General features: G+C 39.0%; 1 protein-coding gene across 1 annotated transcript; it reads left to right on the forward strand.

Moving 5' to 3' along the window:
• The first annotated feature begins 683 nt into the window (after positions 1 to 683).
• On the forward strand, positions 684 to 12,717 carry RhoGAP54D (Rho GTPase activating protein at 54D). The gene is given in 12 exon segments (XM_067133465.1): positions 684 to 821; positions 1,907 to 2,050; positions 2,559 to 2,734; positions 3,454 to 3,663; positions 4,192 to 4,236; positions 4,239 to 4,414; positions 5,129 to 5,218; positions 6,010 to 6,084; positions 6,397 to 6,660; positions 7,807 to 7,917; positions 8,481 to 9,050; positions 9,718 to 12,717. Coding segments are annotated over 11 exon segments (2,994 nt in total). The 5' UTR covers positions 684 to 821; position 1,907; the 3' UTR covers positions 10,852 to 12,717.
• Positions 12,718 to 14,609: the final 1,892 nt, after the last annotated feature.

Consider the following 14,609-nt stretch of genomic DNA (forward strand, 5'->3'; position numbering starts at 1 on the left):
CGCTATACGCCAGGTAACCGTGGTTGCGTTCAGGGTTAAGCTAATGTTAATCATTTATAATTATTATCATATAAAACCGCTTATATAACATAAATTAAGGAAAATAATATAATATTTTATATCATATCTTATAATTAAATAAATTTACGTTCATAAAATGAAATATAACGTCAAAAAAATCGCCAAAATGTAGACTGAGTTTAAAATAATTCACACTAAACTCTTCTTAGACAACATTCCAAAACTCGGCCGCTGATTGGCCGTTGCCTCGGGATATTTACGCCTCTCGACCAATCGTCGTCATTAGGTTGCAATTGATTAATATTGGAACGCGTTGCGTAACCCAGGTTGCGTTTAAAGTTATTCTAAGCATTTTATTTATGATAATTATTGTATAAAAACGTTGTTATTACCAAAATAGATATAATTTGTAATATAATTTTTATATTAAAAAATTAATATCTTTTAAACAAACTATAAAGTCACAAAACAACCAAATTAAAAAAAAACACTAATTAAAATTTCAACCAAACGTTCCTTTAGACGACATTCCAAAAGTCGGCCGCTGATTGGTCGATGCGGCTGGCATGTTTACGCCTCTCGACCAATCAGCGCCCTGCTGTCAATTAAGGCGATGCATTCGAATGGCGACTTCGTCGGGGAGGCGCTTTAATTTGTCCGAATTATTCGTGATGGCGGCTGTTTGAGGCGCGGATAATCGCAGATAATCGACGGGAGATGAAAGATAAGGGATTATTGATAATTGCGAGGAATTACTGGAGGAAATAAGGCAGAAATAACGTCAGGAAATACCGACCAAGGTCAGTGTTGTCCCTCAGGGTCGTCCCTCATGTCCCGTAAAGTTATTTTATTTTATGATTATTTTAATCATTTACAGTAAATTGTTGATTCATTTATAATAATTATGTATAATTAATGTATACTTAACGTTTATGCTAAAATTCACTTGTAAAATATGCTTTATATACTTAAATTTGGTTAAGATATGTAGGTTAGGCTAACCTATGCTAGGCTAGGTCAGGGTCGAGTCCGAGTTCAAGGTTAAGGTCATTTATCCTACGCTGCCTTTGTGTATTTGACCTTAATTTATGAAATTGTTAATTTTTTCCTTTTTTTGTGCAGTAGCCAAATTAGGACAGGTCATAGACTAGCCTAGCCAAGGCTAGGGCCCAGTGTGGGCCGATTAGCATAAACCATTTAACCCATAGCTTATAGATGAGAAAAATATGTATAAAATGTACTGTAGGTAATAACGGCAGTGCTGGGCATAATTAAGGAGTACCCCGCTGATATGCCATTACGGCTGCAAGGCTCGAGCACTTTTAGCTCGAAACGGCGTTCGTGTAGATAAAACAAGCCACAGTCGTAAGCAGTATGGTGTTAAAATCACTCGGTAATCGTTAATGGAGTCTTGTGCATTTTCTCCAGGTCCCTGACAGGAGTTTGGAGCTGATTCATGTATATGTCCAGGTCACAGTCTGAAATTTATTCATCCTTTTCCCCCCACTCACTGACTTAATTGTGAAAAATATTTGAAATCACCATTTACAAGCTAATGAAGATTCAAGCAAGCCTAACAGTGATTGTTCCATGTCCGTAAGAATCTGTACAGTGTCTTACAGGTTAACATGTCTCTGTAAGATGACATCTCTTGACAACCCGTGTACTTCAGTGTGCAAAAGCACATTAGTTGGTTAAAGTTTTGTTATTTTTTCACTCTTAGAACAGTTGCAAATTGAGAGGATATGCTTTAGTTTTAAAGACTGAGCTTATACAGTACAAATTATTTGAAAAATAGAGTATGTTAAAGACCAGCCAATATAACAAAATGAATACAGTTAGGAAAATAAATCAAATAACTCGGTAAAAACATTTTGCTTTCCAGGATGAACACAACCAATCCGCAGAGCCAGCCATGGGAGGGCAACATCCAGAAACAGCTGTGGCAGCTGCGTTACGAAGACCCGACGCAGTACCAGGCTCTGGTCAAGATGCACCTCTCCTTCGCTACAGACCTTCCTGTAGACGAGTGGGTATTTTTTACGGACTCGTTCAAATTTCTACGGGGAATAAGTACCCTTGTAATTGCTTGTCACTAAATTTCTGTTAATTAGTAGAGCACTTCTGAATTATCATTATAATGTCGGCAGATGTTGAAACAATTGAATTTTTTCTTTTCCAGTTCTGTATTTTTAGAGCATTGTGCCTATCGTGACACAACCAATATGGATTATTTGAGCTAATTTGAGTATTTTAATCTAGTCCTGTACCTATGATTACTTATGTCTTGTACCTAAATAAACCTGAACTGAACCTTTGAGTTCAATTTCTAGATTTATAAATGCAGGCCATAGTGGTTCCTCCATAAATAGTTTAAGGTTATGCTTTGGTAAAGTTTAATATAGACTGGTCATTTTATCAGCGAGAAAGGTAATTGAGATCGGCTGTGCATACTGTATGTCTGTGTCAGCTGAGAAAGTATTTGTTTTTCAGATTTGTCATAGAATATTTCATGATTATCTTTAAATTACTTTTAGGTGTGATGGTCGACTATTCAAGCAGTCCACTAACCGAAAGTGGCAGCTTACTCCCCTCATTCGTCGGTTAGGACGAACGACAGTTTCCACAAAGGGCGTGATGGAAGGCGCCCCACTCACACAAGAGGGCGTATGTCAAGCGTTTCAGCTCATACATTTTCTTAACAAGGAATACAGTAAGTCCAGTTAATAATCCTTATTTCTATGAAAGTATATTAAGCCAGATAATAATTACAAGTCTTTTTGTCCATTATTAAGTTAGAAAATATTGCTCTGCATTGTCAAACCTAAGGGATTTGAAGGTTACTTGTAACTACAGATTGTAACCTCTATGAGAAACAGATATTTGTCTATGGCTTTGAAACAATTTAAGTTTCTTGAAATGCTACAGTTTTTGAAGTAGTTGAAATCTTTGATACTGGAATACACTATATAAAGGCCAAAATGTGTCAATATATTTGCCTTCTGAATGTTTAGAAGAGTTCAATAAAATGTCAACTAAAATAGTGTTTGAGATTATATGTTAAGCAAATCAGTATTCCTGTGTAGTTACGATGATAAATTCTTCTCTTGATAGAAATCTGGCATGGTTTAAAGGTAAGTCTTTTTTATACTAACATATTTTATACTAGCTTTTGCTCTCCGTTAAGTTGTGACTGGCATTCTTATTGTCAAGAAACTATGGTTAGACCTCAGCAGCAGTGATAGACTAACTTGTTTCTTATGTTATAGACGAATGCTTAGTTCCCATCTGATTTTTATGAGATATTAGTACTGAAATACCCCATATTTGTATCTGTAAATCAATGCATTGGAAATTCATTCTTTTTAATAATCTTGAGCAGCGTTGCTCAATTTCAACGAACATTCGTCTGTGACTACAATTATATTCCAGATATATCCCAAGAAGGACTGTTTCGAAAGAGCGGAAGCCTCACTCGTCAGCAGGAGCTGAAAAACCTCCTCAACTCCGGGGGAGATTTGAACTTAGACAGTGGTTCTCATTCCGCCCACGACTGCGCTTCCGTTCTCAAATCCTTCCTTGCCGACTTGCCTGAACCACTGTTGACGGAAGCGCATTATTCCATCCATTGCAAAATTGCTGGTGAGTTTCCTCTGAAAACTTCTTAGCGTATTATAAGAGTAGTTAGCTGTTAACAGGTTACAGTCATCGACACCATCATTTTCTTTACGTCAGGGGTTTTTCTTCTGTGAGGTTACATGTGCGATTAGTTTCCCCACCCTCACCTGTCTTGTCCACTCTTCGCTGAATTTGCATCTTGTCCCAATTTCTGGTTTTATCAGTAATCATCTAAGCCTTAGTAATGTTCAGTACTTCCGTAATTGCTTCTCTCCTTTTTCTCATGTTTACCAGAAAGGCAATAATATTCTTTTACTTTATCCAGGCTGTTGCTACACTTTTTCTCTTACTGCCATTTCAATTTAATGATAGAAGTCGTTAAATTTAATGCCTAGTCTTCATAAATACCAGTTAAATAAAACACTGGTCGAGATAATTGTCACATGAACAACTCACGGTGAAAGTCGTTGAAATAAATACCCTCTCTTGTTGAAAGTGTATTAGGTAAACAACTGGTTGCGTTACATTATGTAACCATTTTCCTATTTTCAGAAATGCTGCAGGACCACATGTGCCGGGAACAGAAAGAAGTCGTGCACACCGCCAGATAAAAGCCCTGAGGCTGCTGTTTCTGCTGCTGCCGCCGGAGAATTACCAGCTGTTGCAAGACCTGCTCATTTTACTCCACCGCGTCGCAGCCCACCAGAAGCAGAATCTGATGTCCGCCATGAATCTGGGGACGATGTTTGCTCCACACATCCTGTGCCCCAGAAAGGTATTATGTTCTTGGAATGGGGCTTTTAAAATATGTCCCCTTAGGGGGGGGCTGTAACCCTTTTCATTCCCTTTGCTGTACCTCCATTCATATTACCATTCTTCCACCTCACTTTCCTTCTCCTAACACTTGTTTTAAAGTGCAAATGCGAGGTTTTCCTCCTGTTACACCTTTCAAACCTTTTTAATCTCAGTTTTCCCCTCAGCACTGGATGACCTCATAGGGCCCAGCACTTGGCCTGTGGCCTAAATTTTATATTCTGTTTCATTTTAAAAGCTTCACAGTGTACAGGATTGACGGATATTATTTTGGCATGGGATTTAATCCAGGATTATTTTATATCACATTGGTAAATTTTGTCATGTGAGGGAATTTATAGAAAGTGCTTGGGTAACTATACTAATTGCATCCTGATGTTTGTGAATGAAATTGTAAATGATGCAGAGTATGTAACTGTCTATTGCTGAGCGAGATAGTTATTGTAAAAGGCTATAAAATTGCAAATCCTTTTCGTATGATGTCTATCAGTAAAATAGACTACTTTATTTTAAGTGTATTGTGTAATTTTCATGTCTAAAAATGAAAAAAAAATTATACATATATATAGAGGTTTCAGTATAGCATATAGTCTATTGCATGACCAGTTTGAAACACTGGTTTTTTAACATAAAGGACTATTGAAAACAATTGTAATTAACTCAAAGCTATTTACAGATGACAGGAAGCGACCTGCAGTACTTGTCAGGGACTTTAAGTACTGCCGTGGCGTTCATGATTGAAAATGCTCCACATCTTTTCAAGTGAGTTTTTGTCTTTTTGGTCAATGGAAGTAAGTATTAAGGAACTGGTAAAAAGTACTGTGCATGTTTACACTGTTATAACATCCACATTTTGGGTGTTATATGTTATAACATATTTATTGTTTCCTCTTGCCTGTGGGAGATGATAAGATGATTGTTAGTGTGTTCTCATATTCCGTCATCTTTGCCGATCGCTGTTTTTTGATGCAGTCGGATTAAATAAGATGTTCTCCAAGCTGTACTTTAATGCGCAGGCATCTTACAGAGCGTAAGACAATGTATAGAAAGTATAAAAGCACGTATTATTATAAAACGCAAACAAATGAGCATCGGAGGTCAATACACAATAAGGAATCGTTTCCTGCTATATGAGGTCGAATTACAGAACCAGAGCCTGTTTATCGGATTCGATATCACACATAATAATTGGTTACACTTATACATGACGACATTACTCAACATGATGCAGTACTATTGCAGTAGCTTCGAACTGAACGCGTCCATGGAATGGAAGATTCCCGCGCTTGTTACATAACATGTCTTGCACTTACGTTAAGACATGCATGACAGTCACGGTATACGGTAAATGCTCAGTAGTAATAACAGGGCACTGGAAAGGCTTAGGAAATTAAAGTGAAAACAGTGAGAGTTGCATCAGAAGACTTTGAGATTAATGTTGGTTTCCGTCAAAGAATCGGTATTTGCAAATTACAGTTTAACATTTCACCGTTCGTTCACGTGGAATGATTATGTTCTGAATTTAATTGATGTGCTTCATTGTATTTCTCCCCTGAGGTCCCCTTGGAGCTGGAGTACGACGTCCTTCAGTACTGGAGCAACAAGAAAAAAATGAAGCATCAGTTGTCCAAAGTAAGTTCTGTGGAAAGTAAACTTTCTTTTCCTTTTTTTGTAATTTTTTCTCGAGTGTTACAGTACTTCATATAGTTTACAGTTTTTTATCAGTGTGATAATGTATGCTACGTTTACAAAATTTTCCGTAATGCTCTTTATATTTTCATTAATGTTGGTTGAAAGTGTGCAATCTTGTAAGCTACAGTGTTACTTAGGTATTTTACGCAGTCATACCACTATATGAGTAAAACATCTAAATCAGTGAAGAGGGGGATTATATTTATCATAATATAATTTACAAAAATTGTGATCATTTTAATCCATTTTCAGAGGTCTCTGATGGATGCACCAACGAACACCATATTCACCTTCATTGACCGAGAGTTGACGGCGCAGGCTAACGACAAAGACGTCACCGAAGTGGCCTTGGCAGAACTCTACGCGTACGTACAGTCCCTGCCGGATTCGGCCAAGAAGAGGCGCTTAATCAAGAAGTTCAACCATGCCAGTGGGTGTGGAACACCACACCTTAACAACAGCACGGCCTCTAAAAAGCAAGAAGTTCAGGGGAAGAGTTTAGGCAATTCCATAAAGGTATAGATGAACATTATTTGGGATGGATATTACCTACTGTTAAAGTTGGCTTGTGTCTCCGTGCCGATAGGCGAGTCGGTATTCAAACAAAAGATGAAATGGCTGCCCGGATGACTGCTTGGTACACTTGCTCTCCACCAGGCATGTTTTGAATGTTTTAGCCCTTTGCCAGAATTCTTGCTGCAATTGTGTATAGGTGCTTGTTGGTATTTCATGGCTGTCAGCTGCTATCACGGCACTGTACATTTATTTTTCGTAGGATGGCTCCACTGGAATCAAGGCTAAGAACATCAGGTTCTGTAGGAATGATTACTGTGTTAGCAGGATGTTGATTTTCCAGGAGATACACCATGCTGGCAGCAGTGGTATAAAGCGTGATCTTGAGAATAGACGCGAGGAAGTAGGGATGTTTTCAAAGGACTTTCTGCTTAAGTTCGTTAGTATGGGAAGAGAAGAAAGCGGATAGAGTGAGAAAGCAATTAGTTAGGTTAGGTTATCAACTTGTCATTTCTCCCCCTTCTCCAGGTCCTTCGTCTGTAGTTATCCTTACTCAGTCTAGGCTTTTCCTTCGCTAATGCTTTAGTTGGTACTGAGGCTTCCTCTTTAGCTCCGCCTTCTGCTCCCCTTTCAGCTCAGGAAAAGCGTATTGAGAATTCAGAACAGGACGTAAACCTCATTTAGTTGAGGAAAGGGCACCCTTGACGTATTTTGTTGGAGAAGAGAACCCAAGCTTTCTCCTTCACTTAGAGCGCGTTTTGTAAGTTCGCTCGCACTCGGGCGCACAAAGCTCACTGTAGTCCTGCTGGGGCTTGTCTTCTGGTTTTTTATGAAGGTGCAGAGCAACGCCTCTTGTGGTACAGGCGCTTAAGCCGTCTTTAGTAGAAGATTCTGTTGGAGTCAGTAAAAGTGTAGTAAGATCCAGGAAGGATTCCAGATCAGGTAAGAATGTTTTGGGTTTCGTGCAAGAAACCTTTAGCTCGATTGGCTGAGTGGATTTTGTCTAACTCAGTGTGGGGATCAGTTAACTTTAACAGTAGGTAAGATTCAGTTTTCTCTCTGTAACTGTAGATTAAGTAGGCTTGCGAAACAAATGTTTAAATGGCAATACTGTATTGGTTACAGTCACTAATTTTTCTTTTATTGCAGAAACACCTATTCTACAAAACAATCAAATCTTCCAAGACCAAATCTACTCCCATTTCGTCATTGATCACCACCGTTGGGGTCAAACGAACGAACAGCGAAGACCTGTTGAGTGTAAGTGACCGATTGTATTGTTGAAAGTAGTTTCTCAAGCCTGTGGTTAGTTTGACGATAAAACTTCACAATATATTTCTGAAAACTTTTATTGCTTAAAACCTGACTTAAGTCATATTAGAAGAGGCTGTGAATGTATGCAGATAACCACAACTATGTTTTTTTTTATAATTCAAAAGGCTTTTGATACTGTATGGAAATACTTAATTGTGAAACCATTACTCTATACATACAAACTAAAAAACTTTTCCTTAAAGGAAGTGTTCCTTGTAGCACTGTTTATCTTAATATTACAATGGTATAAAAGTTACCCTCATTTGTTCAAAAATAATATCTGTGTTGGACAACTTCGCTATATTTTACACAGCAACAAACCTGTGACATGCTCAGTTAATCAGTTGATTTTTAAGTAACTGTTATTTATTAAATACAATCTGAATTTTATGCAGTAAAAACAAACCGTGTTAAAACAATCTATTAAACCACATAAAAATATTCGTGATATGTTAGATCTTTAGCATTTTGATAACTTCAAGCATCTCTTCGCCTTCCGATAATTGCAGAGCCCCTCCAAAAGGTCGCCCGAGTTGCGGAGATTCCACCGAAACATGGATACCAGCAGTGGGGATCAGCTCAGGACGAAATCCCTCGACGACATAACATCGCTGATGAGCAGTTACGCCTCGCCAGCGTACTCAGCCAGCGACCAGTCGACGTGCTCCTCCATAAGACATCCTGCGTGCAATCTGAAGTCTGGGTACCACATCCAAGGGAGGCACCTGTTACTTGGCGCCCGGCCCGCGAGGCACAACAGTGGCTCCAGCTCGAATTCAGACTCCGAGTCAAGCTGTAGCCTGGCCTCTTTACCGCTGACCCCTCTCGCCCTCAATTCGAGCGCGGATTCCCAGGATGGTTCGAGAGCGTCCCGCAACAGGGAGCCGAGTTACTCCACGTTTGACGGCACCCTGAGATGCGACAGTTCGCACGTCTACAACTTTCCTGACAGCGTGCTGGAGGACATGAAGGAGAACGACGGTTTCCCAGGCAGTTTTTTACACTCGACTCCAGCTGGCTCAGCAATGGAGGTTCGCTCTCCCATATCTGAAGCGATGTTGAGGTCGAGCATCCCACAAGTAAGTGGTAACTTTCCCGATGTGGGTAAGGTGCTTATTAAGTCGTTATTCCTGGTTTAATTTTGTAATTGTCACCGTTTGCAACTTATTCAGTAGTTTCCTTGTAAATCAGTTGTATAAACTTTTAAATAAATTCTTCAAATTGAAACATTAACTTGAGATTAGCTTGAGAAAACTGAATTTTGGTCGAGTGGTCTTGTGAAACCATCCTATAATCAGCTTATGTTCTCCAGACTTACAATCCTGTCATCCTTGGGTAGGTAAGTCTATTCTTTTTTCTGTAAAGGCTGAGAAAGATGACAGCATTAGGTTGCTTACCATATTGCCCTTTGCACTATAAAAAAACTTAGGAGCCTTTAAAAAGGCACTATACGTCCATTCTGAATCTATGATTTCTGTATCCAACTGTAACAGATTTTGGTTAACATTTGTAACATTCAGTATATCTAAAGGTCATATGTTACATAATAAACAAGCAGAGTCGATTGATTAATACTGTAACTTGTTGAAGTGTAACGAAACTTTAGCATAAAATCAAGGTAAGTGTAACTAATCAGATAAATTTCTCAAAAAGACCAACACAGAGGGATACTTTCCCTTATTAATATTCTTTTTTAAGCACGAATTATTCTGCCACCATAAACTTCATATCTTCATCCCTTTCCAGAAGGTGATCATGACGCCAAGAAGCCGCTGTCCCATCATCATAAATTCAGCTACAAACCTCGTGAACACAGCCATTCCCGAAGAAAAGGACTCGTCAAGTTGCAACACAACTTTGGAACTAAACGTAAAGCACAGCGACGACGACGACGAATGCGACGCTCGTCCGAATTCCCCGGTCATTAGTAACCCTTCTGCTTTGCTGTTTTCCCCAGAGCCTCAAACCGCACCAACATCAGACATCTCGGGCGTGAGCAAGGATGGCTGCGAAAGTTACCACAAATTGAATGCAAATGAAGACAAGGAAGGCCTTGACACCAAAGACGTCGACAGCAGCGACAAGAACACCAAACCCAGGAAGTTGAAGAAGTCCTCCTCGCTCCGAAGAACGCTGAGTTCAGTGAGTTCTACGGGTTCTCTCTTCGGGAGTTTCTTCCATCACCTGAGCACGTCGTCACTGGGTCAGCTGGCAACCAGACTGACTTCTTCGTCTTCAGTCGCAGTCTGTCCTACGGAGGAGGAAAGAGAGGAGAGTCCAGACACCACTGTATGCAACGAAGGAGAAATAATGAACGAGTCGCTGTCCAGCGTGTTCAGAGAGTATCTCTTGAGTCGTAGCATACTGACAGACAATCCAGTTGACTTATCTGTGCAGTTTGCAGAAAATAGTACAAAAGGTGATGTTAGAGGCAGTTGTAAACCTCTTGAAGATAACGTAACAGACGGACCCATTTCAGACGACGACTTCGACGTCAGAAACTCTCAGCCATCCAACAGCACTTCATCTCAGCAATGTTTTACGCCTGAACACGGCTTGTCTGCTGATTCAGCCGTTGGAATCGGCCTTAATGCCAGCTTGTCCGATTCTTTACTCTTCTGTCTAGATGGAAACACCCCTTCATCTCCCGTAAAAACCAACGAGAAGAACAAGTACAAGGATGCAGAACTCTCAAAAACTTCCGCTCAGGATTGTAATTTAAAAAACACTACCTGCACTGGCCTTCACTCGTGCACGCCAGAAAGTCGACAGCAGTCCATACTCGAGACCAGGCAGGGCACACCCATAATCCCTCGTGACGTCGAAGGTACAAATAATCGCGCTAGCGGGAGAGGAATCATATTTGAAACATCGTTTTGATGTAGAAGTTATTGCTGTTGTTATACCTGTCTCTCTAGGTTTTTAGTCAGTAATGTACAATATTAATTGCCAATAATTAGGGTAAGATCAGAGTTTTATTTGATACGTTTTTCAGTAGCTGATTGCTAGCGAGGTATAGTCACAGGGTACATAACCCAAATGGACATGAACGCAATTTTTGTTCGTAGCCTTAAAAGAATACTCTGTGCAGTTCTTGGGATATCTTGCGTGTCCTGTAAAGCCATTTTGTATATTTTTTAAGTTTGCATAGAAGTTTAAAAACTTTAACAGTATTATAAAGTAATTAATAACTTAGAAAAGGAAGTTATACTAGTAGGTCTTCTTTTTTTTATATGGGTAGCAAATGCTGCTGTCCCAACAGTCTTGCGTACAAATTTTTTTTCCCAGAAAAGACAGCAGTTGTGTACTGCCTATTTTTTATGTTTACAGAACCCTGTTATTTCTTTCAGTGGGAAATTTTATATCTTCTGTACATTTTATATATTTTATGCCATAATTCCTAACATCTTTTCTTTACCATATATTCTGTCACTAATCTTATCTCTTCTTCCCAAGTTGCTTTTTGCTGCTAACAGAATTATGGTTCAGTGGATACAATAGATGCTACAGTTTCCTTTATGCTTCTATCACATTCGTGTCAGCTATATTACATCAAGGATTTTTATCTAGGACACTTTTTAAAGTCGGTTATTTGGATTAAAAACCTTAAGCTACAAATGTTGAGTAATGTCAAATTCATGATAGCTGAATCGTAGCTTCACTGGAAAGTTGTGCTTCGAGTCCATCTCATGACAGCTCGCTTATAAAATCCCCTTCGGTATATGTTCCGAGGTTGGGTGAATTTGATGTTAAACGGTATTTGTAGGTTAATGTTTGTGGATATAAAAAATGTCAGTGTATGTGACAGAAATTATTTGGATATTTTTCACAAACTGAATGGCAGTTGTAAAGTAGAGGTCATTCTATGGCTACTGTAATTCAGTGTAGATGCTAAAATTGTTTATTCCATTAACTGATTGTGACTCGACTGTGACAAGGAATATTTACTTGCTCTGTTGCAACTCCACTGGACTGGAAAAACACTTTTAAGTTTCTTTCAAAGGATCAATGGCCTGCAAGGCTATTTATGTCTGAAAATTCTCTGTATTACTGTATATGCTAGGCTACAATTTATTGTTTTCTTCTAAATAGTGCAATTTAACTGATCTGACCCATGTAATATATTTTGCTTGAACAGACTGTCATATCGATTATGCTTCATTCATATAGTTTTTTACCAAAGATTCTTAAAATTACAGAATATTCTTGTTAACTCCTTAATTTTAGAGGCCAGTCACGAACACTGAAGACTTAAATTTGCTACCTTTTGTCTTTTTTTGAAGTTTAAGTCATACAGAAGAATTTTTGCTATACTGTAATATCTAAAGTGCCATTTAAGTTAGCAGTTTAAGTTTATCCAGTGTTGCATGGCTGGGCCTTTTCCTTCCACAACTGCAAATATTAAAACCTCAGTAGCTAGTTTTAGTCTTTCCAAGCAATTCAGAAGTTGTCTCCGTATAGCTGTTAGCGTATAGCTAATACTACCCTCTAAACTGTATCATCTTTTACTTCAATAATCTCTCATATTTTTATAGATTGAATAGTGTAACTTTTACCCACTTTCACCCAACAAGTAGAATGTTATTTGCGTTCATACTGCAAAGCTCTGTTCATGGTACAAATATATATGTGTATTTCATTTTCATTTTTTATTATTGTATCTCATGAATGTTCATTGGAGATATATATATATATATATAACCTTTCTGCTTTTGTTTTCATTTAATAATGATTTTGCTTAAAGCATTTGCTGTCTATCTGTACCTATTATGTTTTAGTATAGTTCTGTAAGAATATAATTTTATTTAAACCGGTCATTAACTGTATAAATGTGCTACGCTTTCTGAATCTGTCCTTCGTAGGTGCTTGTCAGACTAAAATTTTGTACAGTAATGATCCAACTACCTCACTTGTATTATAAAGTAAAAATTTTATCGTTTGTAAAGCTTCCCGATACAAACCATTGCTGTATAAATGCCTCCTTGACTGGTCGTGGCAAGCTAAGCCATTTCCTAAATTCACACTGGTTTTAGTTAAATATGTACATATCTGTAGTGACCAGGTTTTTGTTTTGTACCCATTTTGTGAGTTACTGCTTTCTGAAAATCGGGCAGTTGTTAAGTACAGACAATGTTCTGGGTAATCATAATTATTACTACCAACTACTGCCTTACAGGTGACAAGATGGCCAAAGAAGTCACCTTGATTCTCTGGGATATAGGTTCCATCTCACCGCATGTGATGTGGCCTGGTTCAGTACCAGAGGTGTTGGAAACAGGACCTAGAAGCATCTTCCTGGTTGTGAAATTCCCATTCCTGGTAAGATGACAGTACTGATGCTTTTCTCCCCTACCTGCAGATGTAGGAAGGAACCCAGGAAAAGAATCATACCACTGGCCAAATCCTTGCTGGGTGCCCATTATCCTGGGGTAGAGTTCCTTTCCTCCAAGCACTGTGGGTACGGTAATAAGTAAGCATCGGTGCTTTTCCTCAGGAAATGTGCTGAAACAAACAGAAGCAGCCCCAAGCTGCACATGGTCAGTTACAAAAGTTGGAGTGGAACAATGATTCCCCAGTTGTCACTGCAGACAATAGTTTAAGAGATATACTGAATCAGATACACCGGCTCCTTCCATCCAAAGGGTAAGGTATTCAACAACTGGACGTCAGTGTCATCTGAGGTAACGTCGTCATCTTTTTGTTTAATGTAGTCATCACTAGTGCCAGTACCAACACTGACAGCTGAGGGAAGACAGCAAATTGTTGTGTCATGGTGACCTTAGTGGTTCCTTACTACAGTCGTGACCGTGATATCTAAAGTGTAATCTTGTTTCAAAGAATGTGAAGTTAGTAGCTCCACCTATGACAGCTCCTCGTCGTGTTCCCTGTTGCTTTTATTTATCATATACCTGCTGTAGTGTCTCCTGTAATATCGTGGCTGAGGAAGTAAAACTGCATGATGATTCTACCGGATGACCAAGACAACACTGTATTCCTCAATCTGAGCAAGTCTCGAGTCATCTAACGTCATTTGGCACACCCCTGAGGATTGATGGGCCAAGCTGAATCACATGTTGCTTTGTCCATGGTTTTGGAGAAGGTGGCTGCCTTCTGAAATGACTGATGGTATTCTTGCTGCCTCTCTGATGTACTGAAGTGGTTTCTGCAGCAAAGTCCTCCAAGGAAAAAAAAACAAAGCACCTTAAAATCAGCTGTAAGACCTTTCATATGTCCTAGAAACTACAAATCTTGAGGGTTTAACAGGTTAACTGTGGTACATTTAGTTTACTAATAGGCAACTATCGACCTCTCAGCCATGAGGAATGTGTTAGCGAGCAGATATATAATTACCAACTTGAACTCTGCAAGTCCTAGTTGGTCTTCTGATATGCACTGCCACTTAATATCCTTTGAGAGCAAACCCAGTTGTTCCTAACAAGAACCACAGCTCTTTTAATCGACCACTGAACTCCTGGGAGGTGTCTGTAAGCACGAAAGTGCTTTATCTGCAAATGAGAAATTAACTACAAGTCATTTTCCAATCCAAGTTGTCCACCCCACCTGTTTAGTACTGGGAAAAAAACGAAACATTACCAAAGAATCACTTGCACACATTACAAATACGTATTTGTAAGCAT

The sequence above is a fragment of the Macrobrachium rosenbergii genome, chromosome 33 (assembly GCF_040412425.1).
Source record: "Macrobrachium rosenbergii isolate ZJJX-2024 chromosome 33, ASM4041242v1, whole genome shotgun sequence".
Classification (NCBI taxonomy): Eukaryota; Metazoa; Arthropoda; class Malacostraca; order Decapoda; family Palaemonidae; genus Macrobrachium; species Macrobrachium rosenbergii.